This window comes from Muscardinus avellanarius (genome assembly GCF_963383645.1).
Source record: "Muscardinus avellanarius genome assembly, chromosome: 2".
NCBI lineage: Eukaryota > Metazoa > Chordata > Mammalia > Rodentia > Gliridae > Muscardinus > Muscardinus avellanarius.
The window spans coordinates 171742618-171756865 of NC_137787.1; the positions used below are offsets into that span (position 1 = coordinate 171742618).

Sequence of the window (14248 nt, forward strand, 5' to 3'; positions counted from 1 at the left end):
ATAACAACCTAAAAGCATTGTATGTGTGTGTGAGACACACACATACATACATACATACATACATACATATACACACCTGGAATCACTGAATATATTCATATATATGTATATATATGTATGTATGTGTGTATATATATATATATGCTGATTTCATGATACTTTGGTGAAATGGCCAAAAAGAACCTGTTCCAACTCTTGCTATATATATCTGGAATTACCCCATGACCCAAAGTATCAACAGTTAGAATTGAGTTTCTTTTTATTTTCCCCCCACATCTTCTGTTTTTTAAATCTACTTTTTGTTCCACTTTTGTTTTCTTTTCTGCTTTTCTTTTCTTATTCTCTTTCCTCTCTGGGCCTCATCTCTACCCATTCCAGTTTTGTTGTCCTCACATCTTAAGAGAAAGTTAGGCAGAGGTAGAGGTATTGTTAGGAAAGCTAGGAGGCATTTTATCCTTGGGTAGGAAGGGTAGAGAGATCTAGAAAGGTCTTTCTGCTGAGAAGACCCAAAAGATGAAGAAGGAAATTATAGCTGAGCAGGGAGATGGCCCAAGGAATTCTTGGAGTTGGAACAGGAAAGATGGGTTTTCTGAGGGACCTAAAGGCTTCTAGGATAAGTAGCATTATTAAAAATAGAAAATACTGGGCTCAAATTGGAGATGTAGCTCAATGGTAGAGCACTCGTCTAGCATGTGTGAAGCCCTGAGTGTCATCTCCAGCACTGCAAAGGGGAGAAAGAGGAAGAGAGAGAGAGAGAGAGAGAGAGAGAGGGAGGGAGAGAATATGAATATGAATTTTGGAGGAAATGGAAGAAGGCCATGTGAAGATAAGAAGATAAAAAGAAGACAAATTTAAGAAATAGGAGATGCTGATTCAAAGACTCAGAACTTGAGCCAGGCATGGTGGTGCATATTTGTAATCCCTGCGCTTGGGAGGCTGAGACAAGAGGATCTCACAGGTTTGAAGCCAGCCTCAGCTACTTAGTGAGGCTCTCAGCAACTTAATGAGATCCTGTTTCCAAATAAAGTATAAAATAGGTCTGGGAGTATAGCCCAGATGTAGAAAAGCCCCTGGGTTCCACCCCCAGGACCACACACACACACACACAAAAAATAAATAAATAAATAAATAAATAAATAAATAATATAAAAAGACTCAGAGCTTAGGAAGAACAATTTCATCAAACCTAAGGATTAATGTCTTTGGGTAGAGCTATAGGTAGTGGGTAAAATGAGCACTTTCTGGTGGTTAGCTACTTAAGCAATGAAGGATGGGCAGGCTAGTAGTTGAAAAGGTGTGTTTTATTTATTTTTTCTATCTCTCCTTGTGGACTTCAAAATTCATCAATTTCACATGAGAGTTTTCAGCTTATGCATTTGAAGGTGAAGGATGATTTTGTTGTTCCTAGCATAATAGAGAATTTTTGTACATCTTTTTATTTCTTTATAATATTCCACATATAAAATGCAGTTGCTGGTGTCTTATCAGGGATGGATATAGGCAACAGCTTTTTTTTTTTTTTCTGTCTCAGCCTCCCCCATCCACTAGGATTACAAGTGTGCACCACCATCTCTGACCAACCACAGCTTTTTGAGGAGCCAAGATTAGTGTCATTGTTCTTATGCAAAGTTAAAAGTTGACTGCAGTGCAACTGGATGACACTTAGAAATAAGTCCAATTAGCTGATCTGAGTACTAATGTGCTTGGTTTGGATACTGAGTAGATTTAAAACTCCGGATAACCTCAGTGCCTGAAATAAGTGGTTCCTTTAAATAAAAATAAGACTTTGTGTTACATTTATTTGTTCACTTGACGGTGCTGAGGGTTTAGGACCTTTGGTAAACTAGGTAAGTTTCGATTTTTTTTTGGTCCTGAAGTTTGAATCTGAGTTCATTCTACCTCTGAGTTACACCCACAGTCATATTTTATTTTATTTTATTTTTTTTTTTACTATGAGACAAAGTCTGTCTAGGTTACTGAGAGTCTTACTAAGTCCAGGAATTCTACCCCCAAGTTATATCCCTAGCACCTTTTTATTTTTATTTATTTGTTTGTTTATTTATTTTTGTTTTGAAACATGGTTTTGTTAGATTGCTGAGAGTTTTGTTAAGTTGCTGAGGCTGGCTTCAAACCTGTGATCCTCCTGTCTCAGCCTCCCAACTATAGGGATTATGGGCATGTACCACCATGCCTAGCTCTGAGTTTATTTTTAATACTACCAATTTGAGAGGTTGTGATTTCTCATCCTTCTATGGTAAGCATTTTTTAACCAAGGGAATTCTTCACAGAGATGAATGTTGCTGACCCATTTTTAAAATAATAATATAAGAAATACCTGTATAGTTTAAAAATACTGCTTTATATCCTGGACAGGATGAAAGGAGTTTAATATCTGTGGAAGTGGACACTGATGAGACAGGGGCTTGCACCTCAGAGCAGGAGATTGTGTAGGAGGAGAGAGAGAGAGAGAGAGAGAGAGAGAGAGAGAGAGAGAGAGAGAGAGAGAATGAATTAATGAATATGAATGAGAGGAAGAGAAATCCAAAGGGCAGACCTCATCCACTTTGGGCCATGGTGCTTTGGTGACATGTAAATTTAAAAAGAAAATTTTATTTTCCCTCAATACCAGTCATTTTTTTAATTTCAGAAGGGAAAAATTTGCATCTTCATCAAACTATTACCACCTGAAAATAGCATATAATTGATTTTCCTTTCTCATTTAAATGTGTCAAAGGATAGCATGGGTCCTGAAACACATATGGAACATTATCAAGCTATTTGGCAGGGAGATAGATCCAGGGATGGAGTATGGTTGGGACTAGTGTCACCACTCCTTGCTTCAGGGTGGTGGCAGGAGGGCTGAGGCTCCTGGCTGAGCCATCAGGGGATGGCGGACACGCCATTCATGGCTGAATTTCCTCCCAGCTACTCCTCCATCAGCGGCATCTTTGGGCACATCAGGGCACCTCTCTGTGAGTCTGGTATTGGCCATACCTCATGGCACTTTGAGCTACATATGAGATCATCTTCTGAAAAGAGCCCTGGCATTATAGTCACATAGACCTAATTACAGTTCCTGTTTCTGACACTTACTGTGTGATTTGCGCAGGTTATTTAAGATTTAGCTCCTGTAATTAGAGATAATAGTGCTCATTTAGAAGGATTAAATAAGATCTTGTACATAAAGCATACAGCACAGTGAGTGGCACGTGGTGGGAATGGGAGCATACTTCTTGATAGGAGCATGGATCACACAGACACGGCCTAATATATGATGTGCTATTCATGAAAGAATCACAAAAAGCTTTTGTAGACCCCATTAGCTATTTTTCTAAAGTCCTCTGTTCCACCATGACTTAATAACACTCAGGAAAAACTTTAGGCTTGATTAATAAAAAACGGAAAAGAAATCTATTGAAACATTAGGTTTATTTTTTCTCTTGGAAGGAAATGTCTAGCTATCGAGAATCCAGGGCAATTGTGGCGGCTTTATGACACTTTCAGAAACTGGGCTTCTTCTAACTCCCTGCTCTGCCATTCTTAGTGTGTGGATTCATAGTTGTCTCTGGTTCATTGGACCCAAGATGGCTGCTCGTAGGTGCTGCATAGTGTCATAGAGAGGAGGAGGGGTGAAGGGCCAAGTTCTTCAAAGGAAAAGTGTTGTCACTCCTTGCTTCAGGGTGATGGCAGGAGGGCCGAGGCTCCTGGCTGAGCCATCAGGGGATGATGGACAAGCCATTCATTACTGAATTTCCTCCCACCTACTTTTCCCATTATTAGCTATCTTTTGGCATACCAGAGCATTTTCCCTCAACACCAGTCATTTTTTTTTATTTCAGAAGGAAAACTCAGCATCTTTATTAAACTATTACCATTGCTGACTTTCTTTTCAGCATTAATGTCCAGAACTATAAGTGTGTCTATCCCTAGCTTCAAGTAAGGCCAGTAAGGACGAAGTAGAGAATGGATATTAGCTAGGAAAGCAGAGTATTCCATGCGCACTTCTTTGAAAACTTCTTTCACCTATGGCGGACCCTTCCCTTGTTGCCCTGTCCTATTTAGATAGGTTCCTTGGCTGTCTCCCAAAATGTAACATTAGTAATTTAAAAGAGAAAAACTTGAAATTCTGGAAACATTCTAAGTATAAAAAATCAAGAGTTACCCTAGAATCTAAAGTGGTGATTATTAACCTCTTGAGCATGAAAATGCCTTAAAAAATAAAACCTAGCTGGGTGTGATGGTGCACACCTGTAATCCCAGTACTTGGGAGGCTGAGACAAGAGAATTGCTGATTCAATGCCAGCCTAAGCAATGTCGTGAGGCCCTCAGCAACTTAGACCCTGTTTCCAAATAAAAAATTAAATAGGGCTGGGGGGTGTAGCTCAGAGATAGAACCCCTCTGGGTTCAACCCCCTCATACCTCAAAAACATCTAAATAAATTTTTAAAAACTTATGAGGTCCCAGATATGAGATTAATATATTATCTTTAACTTACTAGTTTACATATGGTATGATTGATTTAATAATTTGCCTCCCACTAGTAAAAAATGATGGGCTACTGAGAGCAGAAGGATTTGCAAGCATATCCTTTGCAGTAACTCATGTTTCTATCCTCCGTCCATGGTCCCTATCCCATACCTAGGTAGAGGTGTGCCGCCAGGTTTAGGGCGCCATGCTTGGTTGGGTGAGATCTTGAGAGACTTCCAGACTGTCAGCACTTTTTATGGAGAGCTGTGTAAAGAAAAGCAGGTATCTCCTCTTCATCTTATCCTCAGGGCTGGCTCCAATCAGACCCAACATCCTGTTAGAGGGTCTGAGATTTTCATGCATTTGATAGCTACTTTCCTCCAGGAGGCCTGATTAAATGAAATAAGGGATCTGAACAAGGATGTGCCCTCATCCTCTTTCTCTGGTATCCAATAATCAACCCCTTGGTTTGACCCTGGAACCTCTAGAGTACTTGCTAAGAGAAGTGTCCAATGACCTTACCTGCTCTCTCTGGGACACTTCAGCTTTTATCTTCCATGGTGTGCATCTCTCTGGCAAAAAGCCCATATGGATGGATATTATTCTTCAGATTTTTCCTTGGTCCCCTATCCATATTCCAGCTCACTACTTCTCCCAACCCGGGCTTCTAGTGTCCCTTTAGGCTCTGCTAGGTAAGGAGGAGAATTGATTTTATAGTGATTTTTAATTTACAGAGCAGCAGCTCATTTAGTTTCCACTACAACCTTATAAGATCGATTTGACTCCCATTTTGAGAGAGACAGAAGGGAAGACTTGGTTCAAGAAGCTAATGAGAAGCCAAGGTGGGCCTCAGCATGAGGCTGTCCAGCTCAAAGTCATCACTGTCCCCTCTGAACCACCACTAACTCCCTAGCATGCTACTGTCCAGTCATATTTCACTTCAGACTGGCTGGTAGCCAGAAAGATCCTAAGACAATGAAGGGCAGATAAATTTTGAGGGTTTGAGGGAGATGGAAAGTTCTAGGGCATATGGGTAAGCTAAGAGCCAGACCTAGAGACACACATACCTGTAATCCTAGTATTTAGGAGGCTGAGATAGAAGGATCACAGGTTAGAGGCAAGCCTCAGCTTGTGAGACCCTCAGTAACATAGTGAGACCCTGTTTAAAATAAAAAAGCAGCTGGGCGTGGTGGCGCACGCTTGTAATCCCCGCACTTGAGAGGCAGAGACAAGAGGATCACGCAGGTTCAAAGCCAGCCACGCTAGTTTAAGAGACCCTGTTTCCAAATAAAAAGTATAAAATAGGTCTGGGAGTGTAGCCCAGAGGTAGAAGGGCTTCCAGAAACCCCAGTACACCCCAAGCCAAAATAAAAATAAAATAAAAAAGCAAGAAAAATTAAAATTAACTGAGCATGGTGGCACATGCCTATAATCCTAGTAGTTGGGAGGCTAAGATAGGAGGATCACAGGTTTAAGGCCAGCCACAGCAACTTAGCATGACCCTATATAAAAAAATAATCGACGGTGTAGCTTAGAGCTAGAACATACCTGGTTCAATCCCCAGGACCAAAAAGTCCAAAAATAAATAAGCAAATAAAACAAGAAGGCTGGGATTATAGTTCAGAGGTAAAAACCCTCTGGATTAAATTCCTAGTATTCCCCTTGCCTAGAAAGGGAAGCGGAGAATGAGACCAAATGAGGAAAAAGAGGGATAGTGACATGGAGATTGGTGGAAATACTGTATAGTGGTCCTTACTTCTCAAAGGGAAGAGAAGGCAAGCTTCTACATGTAGCAGATGTTTCTTCAGGGGAGTTCACAGAAATATCAGGAACAGAAGGACATGGAATCAGAAGAGTTGATGTGTTTAATGAGTGTAGTTATGATTTCTATAGACTGAATTTTAAGTTTATATCTACAGGGATAGCTATTTATGTTGTATCTTAATTTTATAAATAATCACTTCTACATAATATATACTTACTAAATATATACTATTATGCTTAATAAATATATACTATATATTTAATATTATTTATTTATTTATTTATTTATTTATTTATTTTTGGTGGTACTGGGGTTCCTGGAAGCCCTTTTACCTCCGGGCTACACTCCCAGACCTATTTTTATATTTTTATTTGGAAACAGGGTCTCTTAAGCCAGCACCGCTGGCTTTGAACCTGTGCGATCCTCCTGTCTCCGCCTCCCAAGCGCGGGGATTACAAGCGTGAGCCACCACGCCCGGCTTTGCATATTTAAATATATAGTATAGCCGGGCGTGGTGGCGCACGCTTGTAATCCCCGCGCTTGGGAGGCGGAGACAGGAGGATCGCGCAGGTTCGAAGCCAGCTGCGTGCGCTGGCTTAGGAGACCCTGTTTCCAAATAAAAATGTAAAAATAGGTTTGTGAGTGTAGCCCGGAGGTAGAAGGGCTTCCAGGAACCTCAGTACCACCAAAAAAATAATGCATATATGATATATATATTAGGTAGCATACTCAACTGAAATAACATAAAAAACCACTCAATACGTACAAGTTTTATTTATTTATTTTTTTTTTTGCGGGCCTAGGGATGGAACCCAGGGGCATTCGACCTCCAAGCTACAGCCCCTGCCCTATTTTTTATTCTTTATTTTGAAACTGGGTCTCAGTAAGTTGCAGAGGGCCTCACTAAGTAGCTGAGGGTGTTTGTGAACCGCGATCCTCTGGTCTCAGCCTCCCGAATGCTGGGATTACAAGCCTGTGCCACCATACCCGGCTCATACAAGTTTTTATAACATGGCAGAGCATCATGGTCTCTTGTCATATCACCTGCTACAGCACACTGTAACTCACATAGACACCCACTTCCATGGAACTGACCTTTCCTTGCAACTTTCATTTCTGCTTTTTTGTTTTGTTTTGTTTGGTTTGGAACTGGGGATTGAACCAGGGGAATTCTATCTCCAAGCTACACCCCTAGTCCTAGTTTTCATTCTTTGTTTTGAAACAGAGCCTCACTAAGTTGCAGAGGGCCTCACTAAGTAGCTGAGGCTGGCCTTGAGCCTGTGATCCTCCTGTCTCAGCCTTCCAAGTATTAGGATTACAAGCATGTGCCACCATGCCCTGCTCATTTCTGCTTTCTTGCATCATAAATGACCCTGTATCCAAACCAAAATGGAAAATGGGGTTTGATTGGGAGAGAGAAACCTTTACTAAACCAGGTGGTTTCTCTGTACAGCCTGTGTGTTAACAGTGGGTGGATATGTGAACTTCTCTTGGGCCTGAGATAATCTTGTGAAATAAAATCTGATTTAATTAAATTAATTAATTTATTTTTGAAATACTGGGGATTGAACCCTGGGGCATTCACCCTCTCAGTTACACCTGCAATCCTATTTTTAATTCTTTATTTATTTTGAAACAGGGTCTCATTAAGTTGTGGAGAGCCCCAAATAAGTAGCTGAGGCGGTTGCAAGCCTATAATCCTACTGTCTCAGCCTCCCAAGTACTGGGATTACAAGTGTGCCACCATGACTGGCTCTGGTTTTATTTTATTCTGGCAAAACCACTTGGGCCAGATAAGATGGTCTTTGCTGTTTCTATCACAGACATGACCAATTTCTGCTGCCAATTTTTCTTTTTTCTTTTGGTTGAATGCATATTCCATAAATTTGTCCTTTAAAGTATAAACTTCACTGTTTTAAATTATATATAATATATACGAATATATATATGAATATACATGAATATATATGAATATGTATATATATTCATAAAGTTGTACAACCATTACCATTAATTCCAGAACATTCTGTTTACCCTAAAGAAATCATATTCCCGTTAACAGTGATTCTCCTTTCTCCCCTCTCTCTAAATCTTTTTTTTTTCTTTTTTGCAGTACCAGGGATGGAACCCAGGGCCATTCTATCTCCAAGCTACACCCATAGCCCTATTTTTTAGTCTTTTTATTTTTGGAACAGGGTTTCAAAGGGCCTCACTAAGTAGCTGAGGCTGTCTGCGAACCATGATCCTCCAGTCTCAGCGTCCCAAATGCTGGGATTACAAGCATGCGCCACCACACCCAGCTTTGCCTCCTTCTAAACCTTGATCAATACTAACTTACTTTCTTTTCTATGGATATTACTATTCTGTGTATTTTATGTAAATAGGATTATCCTGATATACCGTCTTCTGTGTCTGGTTTTCATTGTGCCTATGTTGCGAGCTTTATTCATGGTGTAGCATGAATTGGCACTTCATTCCTTTTTATTGTTGAGTAATATCCCATTGTGTAGATATACCACATTTTGTATCCATTCATCACTCGCTGGGCATTTGGGTTGCTTCCAGTTTTGGGCTATTACGAGTAATGCTGCTATGACTATTCTTCCATGGATGTATGCTTTATAACCAAGGGAATATCAAGAAATAAAGTTGTCCTGTGAGGTTTGTCTACCGCAGTGATTCCTTGAGTGACTGCTCTGGGTCTCTTGGTACCAAGCATTGTGGATAGAACTCATGGGAATTCAAAAGAGTGAGATGTCAGGGTGAGACAGGCCTCTGGTATCTACTATCCCTCTGCAATCTAACACCAGGGCACCCATCTAGTCCTGCTGTGACTCATGGTAACCATTATTAGAAACAGTGCCCTTAAATAAGTAAGATAAAAGGAGGCCTACCTTGTAGTGCAATCTGATTAGTAACTTTATATGAAAAAAAATTTGACACACCAAAAAAGAGATACCAGAGAAAAGATTGGTGGCTGAAGAAAGACTGACCATGCCTCTTAGCACCTTGAACAGGTTAGATACTGTCCTTGAGTTTCAGTTGTCTTTTCTGGAAGTCTGAGGTAATAATAGACAACTCATAGCATTTATGTAAAAACAAGAGCTAATGCCTGTGAGGTGCCCTGTTCAAGGCAGGGCTCCTTCAACAGATACTTCTACTATTAGTAACAGTAGGACACAGTGTCTGTGTCCACACAGTATGACAATTGAAGAAACGCAGGACACAGGTTAGAGACAGTGTCACACAAAGCTCCTTAAGTGGCTTGCTAATTTTAGAAATATTTAAACCATATTTTCCTTAAGGACCATATAGTTTTGCTAAGGCAGGCATGACAATATACCACACACAGACTGGGTGACTCAAACAGCAAAAACTGTCTGACAGCTCTGGAGGCTGAAAGTTCAGGTCAAGGAGGCAGCAGGTTTGGTTTCTCCTGAGTCCTTTCCCCTTGGCTTGTAGGTGGCTGGTACTTGATAAGTCCTCACCTGGCCTTTTCTCTGCTATCTTTTTCTTGGTGTGTACAATTTTTTTTCTTATAAGGTTACTAGTCATATTGGATTGGTGTCCACCACAAGGGCCACCTTTTAACTTACTCATTTAAGGGCACTGTTTCCAAATACAGTCACATCCTGAGGGGTTTAGACTTTAACATGTAAAGTCTGGAGGAACATTATTTCTATAGGAAGCAGACAGGCAGCACATACATTATCTTCAACCCTGCGGGTAAAAGAGAACGATTTAGGCCTTGACCAGTCTCTTAGGGGAGCTATGTGGATAACTGTAAAATACCTCTTCTCCAATTACTCTGCCCCTTGTCTAACGATTGAGTTTGAGTCTCTGTAAATATACTATCAAATATGCATTCAATGTTTCGATCACCTCAGAAATTTAGTTCAATTAGCTGAGAACACTCCAGGTCTTCACCAGTTAAGAGAAAAAAAATAAATTATCAGAGCCCATTTGAAAACAGAATATGGGTGGCCATGTTAAGAGTCCCTAGAAGCAGGGCCGGACAGAGGCAAAGTTGGAAAATAGTTGAGACACGTTCGTCTTTAGCTTCATCTTTACCTCCTATTTCTGCCAGTTTCTAGTCAACCTCTAAACACGGCTGGCCAGGGTTGTCCCTCACCCTGGCATGTCCAGCTGCCCACGTTCAAGTCCATCCCTCCCTCATCTCTCCATGTCTTTGCTGTCTGCTCTTCCATGTGATAGAGTAGAGGCATGCAGTTAAGAACTATTGAGCACCTACAGTGTCCTAGGCAATACTTAGGCACTTTACGAATGTCCTTACTTGATCCTCATAATAGCTTTATTTCAGCTCATTTTACAGATAAGAGAACTGAGCTGACCCCATAGCCAAGGGGAGTCAGTAAATAGGATCATTGAAATGCAGGTCTTTCTAATTTCACCAACACCAATAGACTCTGAGCTCTACGAAGGTAATGGCCATGGTTGCTACACTGTCTATTAGTCCTTGTTGTAGGTCTGGCTGCTACAAGCAGTGCCCGAGAGGAACATGAGTGGCTGTGACTTACTGAAGATGTGTTCTCAGAAGGAGGAAACAAGGGAAGGGGAGACAGAAAGACCAAGGGAGGCTGTGCTCTGCTCTCGTTGAGCTTCAGACAGATCCCACACTGAGTTACGCTTCTCCCCACAGAACTGGCTCCACCCAAAGGCAAGGGAGGAAGCTTTGTATCCTGGGTCAGTTAATCTCGGGCTGCAGAAGGGCTCTTTACCTCTTCAGGTCCTATGGCAAGTTGTTGCCGGCGATATTCTTCCATTGGAGGATGGGAAGTGGAGGCTTTTAGGACCCCCGCTAGACAGCTGTCACATAAGACTAGGTTAAGTTCAGTCACATGTTTGGTTTAACAAGGCAGTTTTGTGTACCTTATTCATCTCATCACCACCATAACCTTCCAAGGCAGATGGCAGGTTTCACCAGCCTCATTAGATGGAGAGGTCAGGTGGTTCCGCTGTAGAACTTGAGTGTGATGAAACTGGGCCTAGGACATGCTTTTGACTTGAGAATGAATACCCTTCAATGTTGTGGACACCATTTGGTTGGATGCTTACTGCAAAGGATATAATAGTGACCAGCTATTTCCCTCTGCCCCTGGACTTCTTCAGTTATAAAACTGAAAGTCCCGATTCCAAAGAGACCTAAGACTAACTAGGTATAGTGGCTAAGGCCCACAATACTTCTAAGACCCACAAAAGTTATCCAGTTTTAATTCCTTTTGATAATAGAAAAAATAAAAGTATAGTAAAAGCTGCCATAAATAATGACAGTCTCAATTATAGTCATATTAACATAGTCATAAAATATAACTTTTTGTGGTGTGTGTGTGTGTGTGTGTGTGTGAGAGAGAGAGAGAGAGAGAGAGAGAGAGAGAGAGAGGAAGAAGAAGAAGAAGAAGAAGAAGAAGAGGAGGAGGAGGAGGAGGAGGAGGAGGAGGAGGAGGAGGAGGAGGAAAGTTAAGGGGCCATAAAGGGGCTGTAGTGTCTAAGAAGTATAGAGACATAATTCAGCTCTGGGGAATGGGAATAGTCCTGGGAAAATGAGGACTGTGGATCAGTTTAATGCTTTCACAGTAGCAGTGTGTCACAGCTAAGGGACTTTGAACTTTTCCATGTGATGATTGCTTAAAATCAGCAATCTTGCCAGGAGTGGTGGCGCACGCTTGTAATCCCCACACTTGGGAGGCAGAGACAAGAGGATCGCGTAGGTTCGAAGCCAGCCGTGCTGGCTTAAGAGACCCTGTTCCCAAATTTTAAAAAAGTATAAAATAGGTCTGGGAGTGTAGCCCGGAGGTAGAAGGGCTTCCAGGACCCCAGTACCACCAAAAAAAAAAAAAAAAAATCAGCAGTCTTTCTCCAGATCTGTGATTTATGCATTACCTAGCTGCTTCCCTTCTAACTACATATCCATTGCCTAGACTGACTTTGGCTTCCCCAGCTGATGAACCTGTCTTCAGACCTTCTCCACACTGTGCTTCGAGGTCTGGCACACTGTCTCTCCCTCTTATTGACCATGACCAAACACTGGTCTAACTCTCCTTTTAGTCCTCAGCTCCTGACTCAGTGGCAGGCACCGTGTAAGCACCCAGTGCATATGTATGGATTGGCTAAATAAGTTCACTGATACCCTGAATCAAGCAACTAGTTGTTACATAGCACTGGAGACACTAGACACCTGGGTTTTATTTTTTCCATCTGTAAAATAAATTTATTGGAATAGATTAACGCCCAGGTTCTTCCCTTGTGTGATGAATTTATTCCATTGTATCATGTGCCTTTGTTAATGTCATTGGAATACATGTCTCAGCAATGAAATAGTCATATATATATTCTCAATGTCATTGTTGTGCTTTTTCTCATCCCCATTTTTCTTTTAGATCATTACTGGAAGGAAGCATGTCTAATTTTCCCTTGAGAAAAAAGCCTTCCACAGGAAATGGTAATATAGACAATGTTTCCTTTACTCAAAAACTTTAACGTCTAAGGAAAGCAATGCACAGATCATAGCTTTTTAATAGACATTAAACACTTGGAAACAGCAGTATTATTTAATTAATGATGCTTACTTTAGGCTTAAGAAAAAGTAAGAGTCCCAGAGTTTTTACTCATGAAATTGTAATTTTAAGATATATATTTTAAAAAATCAATACAAATTGTGTGTGTGTGTGTGTGTGTGTGTGTGTGTGTGTGTGTGTGTGTTTTAGGGCAACCTTCCCTCCTGCTTCTGGATCTCATGAGGTCAACGAATTCAGTCACTTGTAGTAAAATGCATGAAGATTATTATTTACTGGGCACTATAGAAACAGTCCTGGGTTTCCAAGGCACATTTCTATTGGGTAGAGTGGCCAACCCACTGAGCCCTGGTTTGGTTTATGCCAGGCTGATGATTCTACATTCCTGGGAGCTGAATGGGGCCTCCTGAGCTGCACAGGCAGTTTCAGTTGGCACCTGAGCAGTTTTATATGTTATCTTTGATGGTGGAGTGAGGGAATTGTTCTTTCTTGCTGGTGCATCCTGCTCTGAAACAGTACCAGACTTGCCAGCCTTGAAGACGATGCTGGCCGACCAGATGTGCCTCTCAAGATTTCCAGGTTAATAAACCAACACCCAATTTGACTACATTACCTGATTTTTGTGTTGCTGTCGATAGATATGAAGAGCACGACTCAGGGGACTTTGCTGAGGCAACAGGGCTTCCACGAGGTGAACAAAAGAAGGGCTTTCCTACAGGACAACAGCTGGATAAAGAAACGCCTTGAAGAAGAAAAGTAAGTGTAGAGATTGGCGGTTTGATGGAGAAGTGGAGAGAGGTTATCTGGAGATATGTGGAATGGCTATCTGGAGAGCAAGTCCTTTCTTTCTAAAACATTTTAATGGCATGGTCTAATTTTTGTTAAGATATAGTAAGCACACATTGGCTATACCAGATTTTCAAGAATATCTCCACCTTTTTCAATATCCACAAACAAAAGAGAATGTGAGTCATGACTGAGAGAGTGTGCTTGGCACCTAGAACAGATGTTGGCACTTCCTTGGTAGACTGAAAAGAAAACAGGATTTTCCAGATTCCAAAAAGGTAATGATTAATCCATAGTAGAGAGATTCCTTATGTGTTGATGCTGTCTGTCAAAGTAAACACAATAGCGTGGTTCTAAATTTACACATTTAATTATGATTTCTTTAAAATTTCTGTATGTATATCTAAACCCAGCAATTCCCAGCTCATTAGAGCGCCACCTGGCCATCTGCCTCTAGATATTGGAAGGGTGGAAAATACATCATTATTTTCTAAGGGAAAATACTTCACCACCAGCAGAGTTTTGTCTAATTCAAGCATTACTCCTGCCAGCTATATGTTTAAGAATCTAAAAACCATGACCATGTGCATATAGCCTTATTGTCAACAAAGATTTATGGTAGATATTTATTCATTCCCTGTATATATTTACAATGAATTCTTTAGCATTATAAATTATGTTTACATATGTACACAT

General features: G+C 40.9%; 1 protein-coding gene across 1 annotated transcript in view; it reads left to right on the forward strand.

Annotated features, from left to right (window-relative positions):
- Positions 1-12650: 12650 nt before the first annotated feature.
- SCEL (sciellin) overlaps positions 12651-14248 on the forward strand; it is a gene marked incomplete at both ends in the record, with an annotated part of 113163 nt that continues 111565 nt past the window's right edge. Inside the window, 2 exons of the mRNA XM_080689489.1 lie at positions 12651-12693; positions 13405-13522. Of these exons, the coding sequence (XP_080545615.1) occupies positions 12651-12693; positions 13405-13522 (161 nt within the window). The remainder of the gene's footprint in view (positions 12694-13404; positions 13523-14248) is intronic.